Source organism: Alligator sinensis, unplaced genomic scaffold, assembly GCF_000455745.1.
Source record: "Alligator sinensis unplaced genomic scaffold, ASM45574v1 scaffold1377_1, whole genome shotgun sequence".
Classification (NCBI taxonomy): domain Eukaryota; kingdom Metazoa; phylum Chordata; order Crocodylia; family Alligatoridae; genus Alligator; species Alligator sinensis.
In genome coordinates this window covers 668,177-686,940 of record NW_005842585.1, presented here as the reverse complement: position 1 = coordinate 686,940, position 18,764 = coordinate 668,177, and the positions used below count along the sequence as shown (strand labels likewise).

Genomic DNA, 18,764 nt, shown 5'->3' with positions numbered 1-18,764 from the left:
TTCACACCAAGCAGAAGCAAAGAAGAAAGATCCCAGGCAGTCAAGACAACCCTTAAACTGCCAAAGGCAGATCTGTGCTAAGTTCCCCCCTCCATGGTATCTTACTGCATGAATGTCATTATTGAAGAACCTTGGGCTGAGCTGTCCAGAGCATGAATGCCTCCTATTATCTAGCCCATTCTTCATTTCCAGACATGCAGAGAAATCTGGAGGGTGCTGGAGAAGAACAGCAAGGTTGCCTTGCTACAGGTAACCCTAAGCCCCTTCCCATTTAAGCGAGGTGCATTGGGTCAAGCTCAGCACCTGCTAGGCACACGTGAGCCACTGACTCTGCCGCAAAGATGCAGAGTGACAGGCTGCAGAGAGCAGCCTCCACAGACTTTTTCCTCAGGCAGGGCTGTGGCCATGTAGTGGGGAGACAAGGAGTACCACCTGGCTACATCTCCCTCAATATGGCCAGCAGGCACTTGGTTACCTATATCTCAGTTGTATTACTCCAGTACAGCCTCACTGCAACTCAGGTCTGGGACAGCCATGTCAGATGGAAATATTTCCTCCTCTCCCCTCAAATTCCAGGCCAGGACATCCAAGCTGTGGCAATGGAATAAAATAAGTACTCAGACAGTCAGTATCTGACTTAAGCTGGGCTCCTGAGTTATGAGCAGGGCCGTTACCCCAACCGTCTCCCACAACACATTGGTGGGGTTGCTGGTCCCAAGACTGGATGAAGTGGGGATAGCTAAAAGCACGGTTAACCCCTAACCTCATAAGCCAGTGATCATAAAAACAGGGCTCGGCTGTTAAACCTGCAGGGAGAGAAACAAAAGGGACTCATTTCTGCCCTACGTGCCAGCGCCAGCACAGGAAGGACAATGATACTGATGCTGTGAACCTCTCGCCCAGAGCTAGCACTCAAAGCAAAGTCTAGACTCCAGCACAAACAGCTGTTCCTCCCCTTCACCCAAGTCTCTGCACCATCCTAACAGGGGCTTTAATCAGCTCTGCCCACATAGCCCCTGACCACTACTCCACCACCTAAATCAGCTTATTGGATTCTTCCTCTCAAACGTGTGGGGTGGAGAGTCACCAAGTGAAGCAAGGCTGAAACCACAAGGTCACAGTGTGGAAACCTTCTGCCTGACATCCCTCTTTAGTACTCAACCCACCCCCCACCCTCCAGCCACATCATGTCTAACCCTAAATTAGCAGTTCCACAGGGAAAGGACCTTGTTGTTCCATTTGTTGTCAAGTGCCCAGCAAAAGTTTTGGAAGCCATATGAAACAAGTCCCTGGACAAGGCTGGCAGCAGAAATCCAGCCACACTAATGTACCAATGCCCCCTCAGTTACCCTGGCCCCATGAGGAAGACTGTTTCCATTCTCTGAGTTTGAGACTGAGATGCAGATGGTCACATCAGGTCATTCTGCCACAAACCCACTTGTAGAGGAAGCAGCAAAGCCCTCCCCAGCTGGAAGGCAAATCAGCCTCTTGAACCTTTGGCTGGAAAGGAAAACACACTTATTTTAACCCCCTGACTAAAATCCTATTTCCAAATAACCTCTGCTGACCCCAGATACAGACATGAATAGAAGCAGCAGTTCACAGTAGCGCAGGCATGGGAATGGGTTATTTTATTCTTTGCTTTGGTCTATACAAAAAAACTTACAGAAATAATAAAATCCTCCATTCCTGAACCACATGCCAAGAAATGTCTGTCCCTTTCCAGTCGAAGCATAAACCATCAGCTCTAGAGTCACTTTTAGAAAAATGCACGGGGGGGAGGGAGGGAGGGAGGGAGATGAAGGGAAAGGAGGGGGCACGCCACTCACCAGGAAGAAAGGGAGGAGGTTAAGATGTGCAATAGTTGATCAGTACAAGGACACAGTTCCTAACAGCTGGAGTCAGCTCCTCTATTGTAAGGACAGTTACACTGAATTTCTGCTCACCGATGTCTGATTGGAAAAAGATGAAGCAGTAGACACACCCCAGTGGATAGAACAAAGAATCCAGGGGTACACAATATGGCACCATTTGTTTTCAGCAAACTCAGCAGATGAGCTAAGGTTAATGTAAAGTTTGTAGAAAACAAAAGGCTTGGGTTCTTTTTCCAAAAATGTGAAGGTTTCTTTTTAAAAACACTTAACACAGAAAACAAAAGAGTAGGACGTTAGGGAGGGGGAGGGAAGAAAAAGAAAAGCACAATCTTAAATGAATCAGACGGCAAGAGCCATTTGCACCATATTAAAAATAAAAAAAAACAAGAGAAATATATATTTATAGAAAAGACTATTATGCCAATGAGAGTTGGATAACAATGCAAGGTTTGGGTGTTTTAAAGCTTCAGAAACAGTATCTCGGATTGGCTGGATGCTGGCAGTAGGGTGTTTGAAGCAGTCCCAGGAGGGAAGGGCCTTTTCCACAGCCCCACAGCAGAAAAAAAAATCTAAAAAATAAAACCTCTCGTGGGAATGGAAAAGTTTGTCATCTCAGGCACTTCTGTCTCCCAAGTCCTTCTTGTGTATGCTCAGCTCTGGGACCACCCTCTTCTGTACAGAGAAAACACCTGCAGAGGAACAGGAGGGGAAGAGAGCACAGAGAGTCAGAGTACGGGATTCAAAGGGAGACTGGGGGGAGGTGGAGCCGGAAGTGGTCACAGGCAGTTGGCAACATATCTCCAGATTGGGGAACAGTTTTTCAAGAAGCAGGAAAATCCCAGGCACTCGGTTCATTCACTGTCCTTCACCCATTCCTCTCCTCTAGTGATACTGGAAAGAAAAATCCTGTCCCATGCCCGGGTGCCGACTGAGAACAGCCCAGTGACCTGCTCCACATCATGTTACTACATTCTAGTATATGCTATGGGAAGTAGTTTTGGGTGGATTTACCAGCTTGGCAGCAGCCTGGACACCAGCTCCCATGTCACTGCTTCCTCATTATGAATGAAAAGGAAATAAAAACCAGCTCCCCACAGCCTGGAAGAGTGGATACCTTCACAGGGCAGAAAGCATTCAGTTAGAGGTGCCTGGCTCTTGCAGTTAAATGGAGCTGGGTCACCAGGCTACTGCGGTGTTTTCAAGAACTATGTCTTCTGCTCTTGGGTGCAAATCATTGAGCTACAGAATCCCAGCACCCTGTTCTTCGAATAAACCTGAAGCTGTAACGGGGGCTCTAGACTCTGCCAGGTGCTTCCTTTATTGCCTGGGGGTCCACTGAGCTCTAGCAGCCCCGGCCCAGGCCACCTTTTGACTTGACCTCTTGCCTGGCAATGGCATGTGATGGGGAGACCCCAGGCCTGTGAACTGTCACCATGAACTTTAAAACACCATGTGCTTTAATGGTTGCATCACCAAAGGACAAAACCCCAGATGGGCCAAAGGGCAGATACTGCCCATAAGGAAAGAAAGTGCTGACCAGGTAAATGTACACCTCCCATGCCATGCACTACACAACACAGGAGTCAGCCACTCTTCAGGCCTTCTTCTTCTGTCTCCAGAAGGGAGCAGAGAGGCCTCTGGCTTTTCTTTATGCTCAGCAAATCAGCTCTGCTATACACAATAAGCAGCGCCACCCTTGCTGCCCAGTAAAAGGCATGTGTGTTCACTCCCACTTCCCCAAGCAAAGCCACAGTGCCCCTACCTTGTTCAGTGCCTGAGAAGCCAGTTAGGCAAGCATGTGGTCAGCAAAGGGTGCTCGGACCCCATCGCTGTAGGCATCCATGGGGTAGTCTCCATCCATATCCATGTGCATGTCAATGGGGTCCAGGGGAATGTCATTTGAATACATGGCGCGATACCCAGGCTCCAGATCTACATTGGAAAGGGGAAAAGGACCTATCAACTTGTAGCCAGACATCCACCAGCAGGCCAGACAGCACCACCACTATTCCCACAGCAAAGAGTGCATGTTTTGCAGCCTTCTCGCTCCCAGGGCCCATTTGAACTGCCAGACTGAACTAGTTTGGGGGACATCTAGTCATCTGGCAATGCCCAGCACCCAATGTTACAAAACATACCTAATAGCATCAGCCTGTCCTATGGGACCCTGTCTGAGGTTGACTCTTCCCTGGAAGCAGGAGCAATATAAACCCCCATAAGTGATCATAAAAATCACTGGATTATAAGGGATCAAGGGCCATCTACTCCAACCCCCTACATGAAGGCAGGACACAGTACTCCTGATCCACCCCAGATGTATGCTTATTCAGCATCATCATCTTGAAAGCCTCTAACGAAGGAGACTCCATGACCTCCCTGGACAGCTAATTAGTATCGCCCCACTGCTCTTACAGATCTAATCTCAATCTGCTTTGTTGCCATTTAAACCCACTGCCCTGCATCTTGCCCACTGTGGCAAGGGAGGACAGCTGCTCTCACTCTTCTCTATGGAAACCTTTTTGGAGAAAAGGGGATGTCTCCTCGCTTGAGCTGGGAGAACAGCAAAGGTTCCAAAGCAGCTTCGTGTGTGGGCAGCAGCGCACTCTCCTGCAGTTCTGGAAAGAGCTCTGAGGGTTGAGCTAGCCGTGCTCCAAATGTAAGCAGATGGTAAGAGCAGACATGAACACGGCTGGGGCTCAGGAAGGGGAGAGTCGAGCCAGCCTACAGAAAGGCACTCAATGAGTCACCTGGTGCCTGGGCTTATTTTTAGCGCAGCGTGCTTCTTCTGCCTGTCCCCAAATGGCCCCAGATGCTAAAGGCTGGTGGACTAGACATGTACGCATGTGCACACACACACACAAGTTACTGAAGAACTTCAGGCCTAGCATCCCAGACCTGTAAGGATGTCATACTGGGGGTCTGGGTGGCAGAGGGCTGTTGTGCCTTGACTAATGTTCCCTCACCACCACCACCCCCCAGTGCAATGGCCCCAAATGTCCCTCAAGTCAAATGCATCATTGGAAAACTAAAGAGACCAGGAGAGACAGGGCCTGACTGCAATGATCTGGGCATGTTCATTGTACTTACCATCTGTGTAGGGCTCATTGATTTGGATCATGCTCTGGGCCTAGGGAGAAGGAACACAACAGGGTCTGAGGGAGTATGCACACATACACAAAAGCTGCCCAGACAGTGCCTGAAATGCGCTTGAGCCAAGGATTGGCTACACCTGCAGCCAAGGCCACAGGACAATGTACTGCAGGGCAGCCAAGGCTCCCATCAGGCCACATCACTAATTTAGAGAACAGAGTTCTGCAGCCTCTGGGTCAGGCCAAAGCCAAGAGGTGGTTTATGGGAGAACCCCAGGTCGAAGAAAGGAAGGTGGGGAGGGTGAGCCAATGCAAGATACCTGCAGTCACAGGAACCCCAATTCTCTCCCTGCCCTTCCATTAAGCTCCCTTCACCCACTGTTCCAAGTGTGAGGACCACACATCTCCCTGAGATCTCAAGGTTGAAGCAGGAGCATGTTGGATCCATTCTTAAGCGGAGCTTTTATGTCCCAGGCCTGATCTCTAATACAAGCATTAAGACCTCTTTTATTAGATGGTTTTGCATCTAGAAACAGAAAACAACCCCCACCCTCTCCCATCTCCCCCCAGAATGCAGCACATGGTCATGAAAGCAGAGGCTAACAGAGTGTTGCTCCTGTTTTATCCAAATCCAATTTCTCCTTCAGACACATTTTGGCAAGAAGCCTCTTTATTAGCTGTGGGGGTGAGGGGGGGGATCTGTTCCCTCAAAGCCTTTGAGCAGTGGAGGATCTGCAGAGGTATTTAAGCGGATGACAGAAACATGACTTACTGACTCAGATCCCCTGCATAAGCCCCCTTCATGGTGGAGGCAGGAGTTTTCTGAAGGACCTTAGCCCCTCAACAAGGCAGAGCTCGGCTCTGGATAGAAGCCCTTGTGTCACCACTCAGGGCCATGAGCTGGCCAGAGGGGGCCCTGGACTGCTCTGGAAGGAGGAGGGAGCTCCCAGGGACAGCGTGCCACCCCATCCCACCCACAGACTGCCCTGAGCCAGCAGCCAGTCCCTGGAGTTACTGGGCACTTACTGCTTCCCAAGCAGCAGGGTCGTGCTTGAAGAGTGAGTTGGTGAGCTCGACAGAGACACGCTTCCTGTAGTCAGGGTTCTTGTCCTCGGAGATGCGGAACAGCACAGCTGCTGCGTAGGTGGCTGGAGGTGGAGGAAGAAGGGAGAGAAAAGGGAGAACATTGAAAAGAGGAAGCCTCTGAATGCCAGGAAATGGTACAGGGAGACTCGCTCCCCTCTCTGCAGATGGCCAAATCATTTCCACTCCAACAAGCTGTGCTGCATTTAATTACCTTGCACGTTACTGTGGGACTGTCACAACCAATCTGCCCAAACACTCCTGAAAGCCCCGAAGACAAAGCGGCCCCGGTGTGCCGGCACCAAGTCTCCAAGACGTGGCTACAGGCTGCCATTCTTTTGTAAGTGCCCCTCTATGTCAGAAGTGGAGCCCAGCTAAAAGCAGGGCTTCAGGGAAATGATGGGATGATGAAGGGACCCTGCATACTGGGGACTCTCCTAACCAGCCAGCTGGCTTGGGCTACCATCAAGGCAACCCTATGCCTCCAGGAAGGGTATAATATTATAGCACTTGCTGCGGCCTGGCAGGAGGACACTCAGCTGACCCTAAGGCAGGGACCTGACAGATTGCAGGGGAGGAGGGGAAACAAGGAAAAGACAGAACCAAGCATGAGGCAACCTCAGGCAGCTCTGCTCCCACCCACCTGCAAGAGGGCAGACCCAACCAGCTAGGCTCACCTGTGCCTTCATTCCTGGAGTGCAGAAGCTCCATCAGAGGAGCTGAGGCTCCTTCGGCATCAATGGCATCAGCTGCTTCCTTATCCTGGGCCAGTTCGCACAGCACTCCAGCTGCAACACGCTGAATGTTCTCCACCGGGGAATAAAGGAGCTGTTGGGAGATATCAGGAACAATGTGTAGCAACAGGAACATCACACAAGAGCAACGGACGCTTAACTCCTGACCCCCCACACCACTTGCACCAGCAGCTGAGCAGATGCCTTCTCTGACTTGCACTGTCCCATGCCCAGTAGTTCTGGAGCTGGATGGCAAATCCTCTACAGGCTAAGCAAATGCATGTGGACCCCACAAGACACACAAGCCATCAAGGAGCAGAGTGCTCTCCATGACTATGTCCTTGTCCTGCAGCAAGTTTCTCTTATTCCCGCATCCCCATGCTGCCCTCCTGGTGGCTGGTTCCAGCCCCTGACCTGTACGAAGAGAGGAATCGTGTTGAGTCGGAAGATTTCCATGCGATTCATGGGGTCCCGGGCCAGGATGTGCAGGGCTCCTGTGCAGCCCTCCACTATCTCTTCCATCTTGACTCCATCCTGCAAAGGAGCAAGTGCTCAGTATCAAGAGATTCCACCTCACCCCACCTCGAGCACTCAGGGCAAATCGGGGGGTGCTAATAACTCTGATCCCTGCAGCAGTGCTAATGAGAGGAGTTTCTTCTTCCAGGGACTTCCCAGCAGTGGGGATGGGTCATGCCACAGGGATGACACTTGGAGAGTAGCTCTCACATGGAGTAGCTCTAGAGGCCAGGCACAAACTTTACCCACAACTGCAGGGGAGGCCTCCTCATTGACTCATGGCAGGTATTTGTTTTTTGATGTTTCTCCCTTGCCAAACTGCACTGTTGGCTGTTTTCGAGCAGATATGGCAGGCTGAGTCGCTATCAAGGCCCACGAGGGCAGGGCATGAAGGGAAGAGCAATCCCTCTAGGATCAAAGTACACCCACGGCAGTCACAGCAGTAGGGACACCAAGTAGATAGACATCTAGCTGGCACCTAAGGGTCCAGTGCAGGCTGGCCAGCTTCACCCAGGAGGGGTCATTAGACAAGGTACAATGCAGAGTTAGCTGAGCTATGCCCTTAAGGAATGACACAAAGACCCTCCACCCAGCATTTAGCTTCCCCCCTCCCCTGGCCAACCACCAAGCCTCTCCAATGCTGTACTCACTGTGTATGGCTGCTGCGTGCCAGCTGCCACATGGCGCTGGGCATCTTGGTGAGCCTTCACTAGCAGCTGGACCAGGCGAGGGATCACAGCAGCCTCCTGCAGCGGGGCATGGTTCGCTGGGCACAGGGCCAGGTTGCGGATCAGCCCTATAGTAGCCTGCCAGGGAGGAGGAGGAAGGGGCCGTTGGATGGGAGGCAGGTGGATGCAGCAGCTGCATGCTATCTGGCCTCATCTGTTCATGACAGTAGTCTGGCACAGGCCAGGGGGTCAGGCGGTTCATTTAACCTTCTGTCCACCTTGCAGGGGCCCTGGTGTTAATGCCAGCCTCACGTGCACCTGGCAGGGGTTCAGAGCCAGTAGCCACCCCAACACACAGCTCATCAGGGGCAGCAACTACCTGCCAGAATCCAGCTACATCCTTCCTAGGCAGAATCCATTGCTAGTCCAGGCCTCTGCCCTGCTAACACAGCAGGTGGCAGCTTTTAAAGTCTTTTGTCAGCCTGCTGATTTGCCATGCAGGGATCCACCCCCTCCCTTGCTGGCAGGAATGGGCAGGACAAATATTGATTCAATGAGAACTGAGGGCAGGAACCACTTCCTCCCATTACCTGCATGGCACAGGCAAGGAAACAGCAGGGAGCCAGGCTGCCTTGTGCTCCAGGGCTTGCTTCCAAACCCAGCCGAGGCAGTGTGGCAACAAGTGCATTAAGCCAGTGCCCACCCTCTCATGTCAAGGTTCAAGAGGCATCATATCAAGCCCCACTAGCATCCAATGGCTTTGCACCCAGCCCCAAACATCCCCAGAGCCTCTCCTGCCATGCTACCTTGACCAGCGGCCACTGGTTAGGCTGGTTGAGCAGCTTGACGATTGCTGCGATGCCATAGTTGAGGCGCACAGAGTTCTGGGCCATCTCGGCCTCAGGGTGCCGGCTGGTGAGGTGCCGGAGGGCACAGACAGCTGGTTCGGTGATATCCTCCTTGTCACCGGCTCTCAGGATGGTGTGGATCAGGGCCTCCACCCCATTGGACTGTGTGACCAGTGTCTTGTTCTTACTGTTGTTGCAGGTCAGGTTGGAGAGGGTGCCAGTGGCACAGGTCAGCACGTTCACATCATCAGAGCTCAGCTGGTTAACCAGGATCTTGAGGACTCCATCTAGACCCTCCTACAGGACCAGAGGTGAAGGGACAGGAGGGGTGAGTAGCCAGGATCTGTTCCCTTCCCCCTCCCACACGCTGACTGACCCAAGCTGTCACGGACACAACTGCCCTCTCCCAAAGCTGCAATTTGCCTCTCAAAATAGCCTCTGCTCCCTCCCTGAGGCTCTGACAGCTTCCCAAGGTCACATCCAAGCAGCTTGTACGTTGGCACAGCTGAGCTGTCCTGCCTCCGAGGATTAGAGCTCCTCTCCTGCCCGGAAAGCCACTTCCTGCCCACAGCAAGTCCTGTGCCAGCCAGCACCACCCCTACCCTCCCATCTGTGCCTGCCTCACAGTCCACTGGGACTCAGCTCCCCTGGGACCTGCCCTTGCAACTCCCACATGGATCAGCACCAGTGCTTTGGGTGGGCAAATCCTGTAACGAGCTCCACGTGCTATGCAGTTGCTGTATAGAAACTGGCAAGCTGCACTCCAAGTAGGCTCCACGATCCACGTTTGCCAGGGAGCTTTGGGCAGAGGGGCTGCCAGTCTAGCATGTCACAAGAATGTTGCTCATCTCACCTGAAGCCAAAGGAACTGGTTTCAGGGAGGCAGCAGTGCTGGCATTACAGCATTTGCTAAGCCACACCAGTGTCAGGTCAGAGATAGATAAGGACTATTCCACAGTCAAGCGCTCCCTAATGCCAACATATAGCTAGAGCACAGCATGGGGAGGGACCATGGGGCCTCTCCTACAAGCATATGCTGCAATCCACAGTCCAACACCCTGATCATTTACAGAAGGATGCCACCTCCACCAGGCCAAGGGCATCACTGCAGAGGTGGCTGTGATGCAGCAGTAGAGCCAACCTCTTTGACAGATTTGCCAAAACTTAGCCCTGTACCCTCCTCAACTGTCACTCTGATCCCCTTCCCCTGCCCAATCTGCTCCTCTGCTTTCTGCCCTACCTGCCACTGTGCCTCTTGTCCCCTCCCTGATCTGCTGCATACCACACACACAGACTGTCCGTGCCATGTGTAAAACACACGTTGCAGGCTGGCCACCCTCTTTACTACAGCACACACACACACTCTCCTCCTAAAGTAGGAGGGGCCTGTTATGGCACAAGGGAACACAACATCCAGACCCCAGAGCCAAGCCCCTCTGCTATGAGCCAGGCAGGAAAATCCCTTACCCCATCCATGCATGCTTGTCAGAAATGGGTGTTTCCCAGATGTGGCCCAGGAACCCCCTGAATCCTTCTCCAAGCCCAACTGCTTCAGTAAAGAGAATGTGGAGCAACATGCAGAAGACCAGTAGCTCATGAAAACCTCACATTGCTCTGGCTAACACCATTCATTGCCAGTCTAGGCAGCTTACCCAGGAGCCATGGAAATCAGCAGTCAGTACATGCAGCCCTTGTTCAGGGAACAGCATGCCCAGGGCCCCAGAGAAAGATCAAAGCCTGGGTTGGTGGGAATGTCACCCCTGATGGCTGGTCCAAGAGGAGGACGGAACCACCACCCTGCCCTCGTACTGCACTGCTTCCCCTCAACCCCTGCCTAACTCGGGAGCAGGAAACGGTAGCTAGTGTCTGTATCCGGCCACACTGCATGGAAATCTATCCATCTCAGCCCTCAGAGTCACAATGACAGCATGCCATTCAGCTGCTGACCTTTCCCTGGGAACTAAGCTCCCTCTGGAGCCCAGGACATTGCCACTCAGGTCTACAGCGGGACAGACTGCAGCAAGCCCAGGAACTCACACAATTTGACAGTCTGCAGCTGGTCCCTTCCCCATGCCAGAGGCTAATTATTGTTCTCAGGTCCCAAGCAGGGTTTCTAATTGCACTGGGAGCCTTGCTCATTGCTGTGTTTTACAGAACAAGAATCCCATGCCTCTGGGCTCATATAACCATGGATATTTCTCTGTGCTGTTTGGACAGCATGAGTGACAGACACTCCAGACATGCGTAGCTCTACAAAGGAGTTTAGTATCTCCGCCAGGTTCCTCCTGCTGGAAACATGTGAACAATACAATCCCCAGCTGTTCTGAGTGGGCTGAAAAGCCAGCACGCTCTCTGGATGATCTCAGGGTCATTGCAAACCAAGGGGATCAAGGGATTTAAGATTAACCAGAAGGTGCATGGAGCTTGAGGGGGGGAAGGAATTGTAAGAGGGGGTGTCCTGGGCCCAGTCAGAGAACAGGAAGGAGTTAAATCTGGAAATCTGGAGACAAAGCAGCATTCCACTACTTTCTGCTCAGCAGAGCCAGCCTACCAAATGGTTTCATTCGTTCATCTCGCCGGGGACCAAGTTAGATGCTTTCCAACACGATCCCAAATAGTTTCCGTGCTGCATCAGATACTAATCCATGTGGAGATGCGGCCGAGCGCCACATGGGGAACAGATCAGGGAGCGCTGGGAAGGGTGGGGGAGGAAGAGTGCGGTGGCAGGTGCTGAAGCAGAACTCCCAGTGTCAGTGCCCGCAGCTGGGGGAACACTCACGGGCATCCCACAGGGAGTTGTGGACACTGGCGCTTCCATCCCTGGTCCTGGCTAAAGATCCTCCCAGTGCAGACTCCCACTCTGCTTCCATGGAAACCACTGCATCAGCATCATGAACAATAATCCCCTTGCTGGGGGTGGGGGCGGGGGGGACGGTCAGTGGGCTGGGTGTGCTGCCAGAACAGTCTGGCACAAGCTCCTGTGAGTCACCAGCACCAGCTCTGGAACAAGAGGCCCTTCCCTAGGGTGCTGACAGGGCTGCTTCTGCTGCTGCCATAGCTCTGAACCCAGTGGCCCCAGGGTGTGATGGGGCACATGCACTAGCCATACAAGGAGGCAAGCACTGCTAAATCTGCCACAAGGGGGAGGCTTTGCCCCCACCTCCATGGTACAGATGTCAGACAAACTCTGTATCTAGAGAGCGAGACTGCAATCCCTATAGCAATGACCCACCAGGATTTGCCCTGGAGGGCAACATCTCCACTGCCTCCTAGCAATCATGCCATTGACACACAGCTGATATGGGGAGCTGGCCCCAGGGATGGGGAGCTGGGCTAGGACACCACTGACCCCTGACCACAGATCTGTGTTCTTGTCTGCACAACACAACAGTGCCAGGCCAGGACAGGACACCCAAGCAAGAAGCAACCTGGCCACATTAGCATGGCACCCTGCCTGGGATAACTATACCTAGCTTTTCTGCATGGCTATTAGTCTGGGCTAGCTGCCATGTTAATGGACTATCTTGATTTCAGTGAATGAGCTAGCTTGAGCATCTTTGCACAGCACTTCATTGGGCCATAAAGACCCATGCCAAACAGTCCAAAATCTAGTGCCTCCCTGGAGCAATATGCACTCTCCAGTTCTGTTCAGGAACACTTCTCTGCAAGGGTGTTGGGGGTTTTCTAACTGTCCTAGTCCTGCAGTCTCACCTGCTTGGTGGCCACATCAGAGAGGTTCCTCAAGGTCCAGAGACAGTTCTGCACGAGTCTCGGGCTGGAGCTAGTCAGATGTTTCCCCAGAGCCTGCATACCACCTGCCAGAGAGGAACAAAAACATACAGCCCATCCATAAATATCCCAAACAGCCCCGGCTTCCCCACACACAGCCCCAGACGCACAGTACTAGTGGTGCCTTCACAATGTGTCATACAGGTTAGATGCTTTCATACAGTGCTGTGCCATATTAAAGAGTGATGCCAGGGCAGATAATGGGCAAAAAATATGATGAAGAGGGACAACCTTCATAGCAGGCCAACAGGGACCTGCTCACACACATTCTGCCCCTTCACCCTGTGCCAGAAATTAGCACCTGGCCAGGTCACCCAAATAAAAGACCTGCAGCTAGGCACAAGAGGAGGTTTGGCTGCTCTGTGCAAGAATCCAAGAAGTACAAGTGCCTGAACTCCAGGCAAGGTTGGAGTGGCACCTGCAGGGCATGAATTAGCCAATTCTCCACCTGGATTGTCTGCTTCCAGAAGAGAGTTCCCCAACAAGTCAAGTACAGACCTACACCAGGCCCACCACAGAGAGGCACTGGTGTGTGCCCAGGGAAGCCATTCCCTCTGGCCTCTGGGAATGGTCTCAGCACCACCCCCCACCCTCAAAGCTCTGACTACAAGTTAGGACAGGAGACCACAGGAGTGGAGATCCAGACAATGTGGCCAAGGAAACACCAAAACAATACGTGATATTGGAGTGGATGGAAGTGCGGGCTTCAGGCCAGTAGGCGTCTTGTTGATAGAAACAGAATGTCATTAGTGAAAACCCTAGAGCTCCCCCTTCCCCATCAGAACTGTCTGACCAAGACAGAAGGTCAGACAGGGCTGGAGATACCATTGATGGAGGACAGATAGGACAAAGGGCAAGTGCTCGTCTTGGCACTCTTTAGGGAGACACGATGTGTTCATCACAATGGAAGAGGACTGCAGAGTCAGTATCCTTAACAAGGGTAAGTGTTGAGATGATACAATTAAGACTGTCATCTTGCAGTGTCTCAGATGAAGGGCCCATTATGAGCAACAGACAGCACAGCTGGAAGCAAAGTGAAGTGTCAAATAGAAATTAAATCTATTTCCCATCTCACCAACGATGCATGCATTTGTTATCAGCCCTTGGAGGACGGCACCAGCTGATTTCCATTACAGAAGAATTCAGAGGCTTCTTGATTAAGCCTTAGCCAGCACCAGAACAGGAGCCAGGCCCTGGTTCTTCCGTTTCCCAGTCAAACCCAATGGGGCTCAACTCCTCACTTGGCATTGTGCCCTCTGCCTTGGAGAAGAGACACCCAATAGGGCCTGGAAAGGACCATGCATCATTTAGCTTCAGCTTCCAAGTCAGAACCAGACACCTCTACCTCACAAACCACTTTCTCCAGTGCAGGAGCCTCACTCACCAGCCTCAACAATGGCAGGCTTGTTGCTGGGACACACCGACAGCACCTTGAGCACCCGGCTCGTGGTCCAGAGCAGCTTCTCATAGGTGTAGCTGCGCATGATCTGCACCAGGGCTTGGGGCCCCCCATTGGCCAAAATAATCAGCTGCAAGATGAAGAGCAGCGTTAGGCCTCTGCCACAGCAGCAAATATACAACATCACCAAGGCCTCATTACCAAGCACCAACCCCACACAACCTGCTCCAACCCCTGAGGCATCTGCTCTGCTTTCCTGACTCAAGTCATTCAGATCCTTCCATGAAGGACACCATGTCCTCTGACAGTAGGAGACCCACTTGTTCCCACTGCAGAAGTCCTAGACAGTTCAAAACCTTTTTTCCCCCAATTCCTCCAGTGTAAGTGAGGCATAAAATCCACATGCAGGTCCCCTACATGCACCTAAAATCAGACTCTAAAGCATCTGGGATTAGCTACAACCACAGAGCATGGACCAATGACCTTAGCATGTCTTCCTACCCATACTACCCTTCACTCTAAGAGCCTCCAACAGTCTTGTTAGACCAGGGAAGAAGGGGGCATCAGTAGCATCCTGCAGCCTTGCTTATGAGTTAAGTGCAACAATTCTGATTTTTGTAACAAACACTTTTCTCTGCATGGGCAGCAGAGAAAGGAGCTGCTGGAGCTGAAATTCTACTGCCCCAAATAGCACAGAAACATGACGGCTATGCTGGGAGTGTGTTTATATAATTATGGTGTAGGAGGAAGGAGATGGTCTTGCTTTGAGAATAAAAATATCTGTCCAGCCTGAAATGGCAGTGAAGAGAAATCCAGCAGAAAAGCTGGACTTTGCATTTGGAAGGGGTGGACTGGGCATTTTGCACTCATTATGAGCAACCAACAACTTGCCTGATTGAGCCAAGTGCTACAACAACAACACTGCAGGTGGTCAGGTACGATTGTTAAGTTACTGAGCCCTGCAGGAGCAAGGGAAAGTGCAGCACAGCCAAGCAGTGTATGAAATGTTCATGCTTGTTCTTAGCTTGGGGCATGCCCAGCTTCTAGCTCATGGGCAAACTGACCAAAAATGCCCATTGTCTAGTGACAGCAACCTCCACCCAGAGTGGCTTCCTCACCCCATGCCTGGATCCCAGCTACCACAGGGTAAGTACTACCAGTAAGCTAACGGAAGACCTAAGGCAACCAGCCACCTCACCTTGCTCTCTTGGTTCCCATAGGCTAGGAGCTGAAGGCAGTCAGTGGTGATAGCGAGGAATTTAGGGTTGTTCTTGTTCAGCAGAGGAACCATCTTCTGGAGGCCATCAGCCAGACGCACAGCCATTTTAGCACCCTCTTGGTACAGCAGCAGGTTGTGCAGGGTGGTGATGGCATAGAACAAAACTGACTCAACTGGAGAGCTATGGACAAGAAAGCACAGGGAGGTGGAGTCAGAGACAGCGGGGACCAAAAGGGGAACAGAAGTGAAGACTCTCCTATCGATTACAGGGAGTACAGTCCACATGAACTGCAGGTAAAAGCATATAAAGACCAAGGAAGAGAGCTGTTTAGACTTAAGGCCAACATTGCTGCAAGAACAACAGATATGCACTGGCCCCAAATAAATTCAGGCGGGGTGGATTTAAGAGAGAGGATGGTAAGTGCATGAGAAGGATGAAGCAACATGATGCATTCAAGATCAGGACATGGGCTGTGATGAGTCAGGCAGACCTTTCCAGTCCAATGTTCCTAGTATTGAGTGTTGCATGAGGGGACTTAGTTGTGACAGATGATACCACCATCTGTTTATCATGGTTATGTCACCCATCATCCCAAATCCAATGAATTAAAACACTTTTCTGAAGGAGGGAAATACTAGTTACCAGAAATTGTGAGAGGGAAGGCAGGGGGCCAGGGACCAGGACTGACAGACTAAGTGACTTGCCTAGCATCACACAAGAAGTGTGTGGCAGATCAATGACTTAAACCCAGGTCTCTTGAACGTAACCTAGGGCCCTAAACTCTGGCCTATCCCTTCCCCCTAGTGCTGTTACCTACCAGGGAACTGAACCCTGCAGTGAAAGGCAGGTCATTCACTCTATTAATGAAGGTATGAGGAAGGAAGAGGGCTGCGGAAGTCTACTCCATTTTGTGGCAGCTGGGCAAGACCCCTGGCAGTGGATATAGGCTCTGGGCCTGGCACAATTTGGATGCCCTGGGATGTGCCGGGGTTGGGAATAGCTTAAACCTGCTTAACACAGGTTGGAAGTAATGACGGTGACTGTCCTCATGCTGTGAATCAGAGAGATCCAGAGCTTGGCCAAGCACCACTCTGAACAAACCCTAGGAGGCTCCATAGCCAGCTTCCTTGGGAAGGATCCAAGGAGTGGCAGATGCTGATGCAGTCGTTCCTCTTTGGTGAGGAACAGATTTCAGCTAAGCCTGGAACCTACTGAACAGACCCCACAGCAGTTGCCAGAGGGACTCAGACAAGGTGCTGTACCCACGCAGTGCACCACGAGTCTTTCCCCTCCTCTCCTCTCACTTCCTGGCAACAGAGGTTGTCCTGCCAAACTCAGCATGGCTTTGGCAGTCAACATAAAGGGGTAGCTTGGAGGCCGAATGCCAGCCAACCCCCACACATCAGGCACCCAGATACCTGAGCATCCTCACGAGAGCTGGGATGCCTCCAGATTTGAAGATGGAGAGCAACCCCTCACGGTGGTGGGAGAGGTTGTGCAGGATGCTGGTGGTGCAGCGGGCAGTGTCCAAATCACTGGTGTTCTGCATGGTGCGCACCACAGCAGCCACAATCTGCGGGGACTGCATCAGGGCCCGGCGCGAGGCCTCTTTCTTGGAGAGCTGATTCACTATCATGGCTGCTTTGCTGACGACAACCTAGGGGAGAGAGAAGCTGCCAATAGAAGAAAAAGCCCAACCAACACCCTGATCCACACACCCAGGCAAAGCCACTTGCTACCGAGGCATGGGACACGCCTCCCACTAATGCGACCAGAAGGCAAGTCCCTACCTCTCAAATAGAGGGCCCAGCACATGGGAGCCATTTATTTAACTGTATTGCTCCCACAGCTGACAGGCTGGGCCATCCTGAGGTGAGAGCCTGCACAGCACATACATCCGAGGACTGCTATTTTTAACCATCTTGTTGCTCCGGGAACAAGCCAACTACATCGTGATCAGCAAAGTGCCATACTGAGGGCTGAGGGAGGCTGGCACAACAGATGGGTGGGGAAGGAGAGGGACTGCACAGAGTCAGAACCAGGAGCTCTGGCAAAGCAGAGACACTGGGCAAGAGGCAGGTGAAGCCAAGGATAAAGCACGCTAGAGATGGCAACCAACTGCCTCACCTTGCACCTAGCCCCAGAGCCCACCCTCAAGGCCTTCTGCCAATGAAAAAGTCTGCACTGGGAAGTGCTCACTTCCTTACCGGATCTTCATCATTCAGCAGCTTGGTGAGCTCCGGGATAGCACGGGTGGCCAGTTCTGCATCATCCTGGTAGTTGATCAGGTGCACAATGGCTGATTTCAGCATCTGTGAGGGCTCGGCCAGCCTCTGCACATTGGTCTGCTGGCCCTCCATTTGTGTGGTTATGAGCAAGGAGCGGTCCTCCAAGGTCTCCGGGTACATGGCAGCCCGGACACGCTGGGCCCGCGTCATGGCCAGCTGAGCCTCCATGTCAGCTGCAGAGGAAAAGAACAAGATGGGGAGGGATCATTAGCCTTGAGATTCTGCACAGAGTTCCCAGCCAGGCATCCAGATTTCAATTAGCTGAGCAAGAGCTTAACGAAATGACACCAGAAATGTCAGCAGTCCCAGCACGCTCCACAAGGAGCTGGTGCTTCAAAGCATAAACAGATACGGCAGTGCAGAGATACGAGAACACTTAATTAGGCAGCATGATTAGGCCATTGTCACACAAGGCCTGTTAATTAAAAAATTAAGGGTATCTGAGTTGGTACCAGCTGGCTTTGGGGACCAGGAAAGGGATATGACAGCCTTTCACCTCAATGTTACTGGGGCAAATGCAGCTCAGCCCAGGGGAGATGCTCTTTTCAGTAACCTGGCTACGTTCGGCTCTTAGCAAACAATAAAAACATCCACAGCTCCCATTGTGAACCCAAAGAACGATGCTGGAGCACCAAGGTTGGGCTTGGAGCTAGGCTCTGCAAGCTTCCCTATCCTCCCTGTGCCCAGACATTAGAAAAGGGAGTGGATTAGTATTCCTGGAAGCTTAAATGCCCTTTTCCTAAGGAGTCAATACAAAAGAGACCACCAGTTGAGCTGGGTCCTGCTTTGGCAGGCAAGAATTACAGTGACTCACTCTCTTGTAAAGGAAAAACAGAGCAAAAATCCCAGCGTTACAGATGCTGCCCCACCCTGCCTCACCCCAGCATAGGTGGGGCATTTTTGCTGCCCGACAACATTCAGGCACACTAAACTCTGCTGACAGGGAGCAATGCTAGTTGTATGGAGGCAATCAGGGAGCAGGTTATCCTGGGTGTGTTTCTCCTCCCTCTCCCCTTTCCAGAAATCTGAAGTAGCACCATCGCCAGCTGCTTCGTCTGTGCAGGCACCCACTTTGCAATGCAAACTGCTTTGCGAACACAGTTCCCACCCCTGGAGCAGCCAGGTAATTGAGTGGCACAGATGGCTGATCACCAGGCTGGGATCAGCCAGTTCCTAGCTTGAGTGTACAAATTAGAGCACCTTGGAGACAAACAGGGAAATCAAACTCTGCATCAGAGCTGGCTGTGCCTCTGTGC

The 18,764-nt window shown here is 52.0% G+C and overlaps 1 protein-coding gene across 7 annotated transcripts in view; it reads right to left on the bottom strand.

The window, feature by feature from the left end:
- Positions 1 to 1,614: 1,614 nt before the first annotated feature.
- Positions 1,615 to 18,764, bottom strand: part of JUP (junction plakoglobin) — a 53,178-nt gene continuing 36,028 nt past the window's right edge. For 4 of the 7 annotated variants that reach the window (XM_014524261.2, XM_014524259.2, XM_025214500.1 and 1 more), the window contains exons 3-15: positions 17,428 to 17,681; positions 16,639 to 16,877; positions 15,199 to 15,400; positions 13,986 to 14,130; positions 12,524 to 12,627; positions 8,771 to 9,109; positions 7,947 to 8,102; positions 7,195 to 7,314; positions 6,724 to 6,874; positions 5,990 to 6,111; positions 4,962 to 5,001; positions 3,637 to 3,806; positions 1,615 to 2,563 (exon numbers count right to left, since the gene is read on the bottom strand). In XM_014524261.2, coding sequence (XP_014379747.1) covers positions 3,661 to 3,806; positions 4,962 to 5,001; positions 5,990 to 6,111; positions 6,724 to 6,874; positions 7,195 to 7,314; positions 7,947 to 8,102; positions 8,771 to 9,109; positions 12,524 to 12,627; positions 13,986 to 14,130; positions 15,199 to 15,400; positions 16,639 to 16,877; positions 17,428 to 17,681 — 2,018 coding nt within the window. In that variant the 3' untranslated portion in view covers positions 1,615 to 2,563; positions 3,637 to 3,660. The remainder of the gene's footprint in view (positions 2,564 to 3,636; positions 3,807 to 4,961; positions 5,002 to 5,989; positions 6,112 to 6,723; positions 6,875 to 7,194; positions 7,315 to 7,946; positions 8,103 to 8,770; positions 9,110 to 12,523; positions 12,628 to 13,985; positions 14,131 to 15,198; positions 15,401 to 16,638; positions 16,878 to 17,427; positions 17,682 to 18,764) is intronic. The other 3 variants (XM_025214498.1, XM_025214497.1, XM_025214499.1) reach the window with 1 other exon arrangement.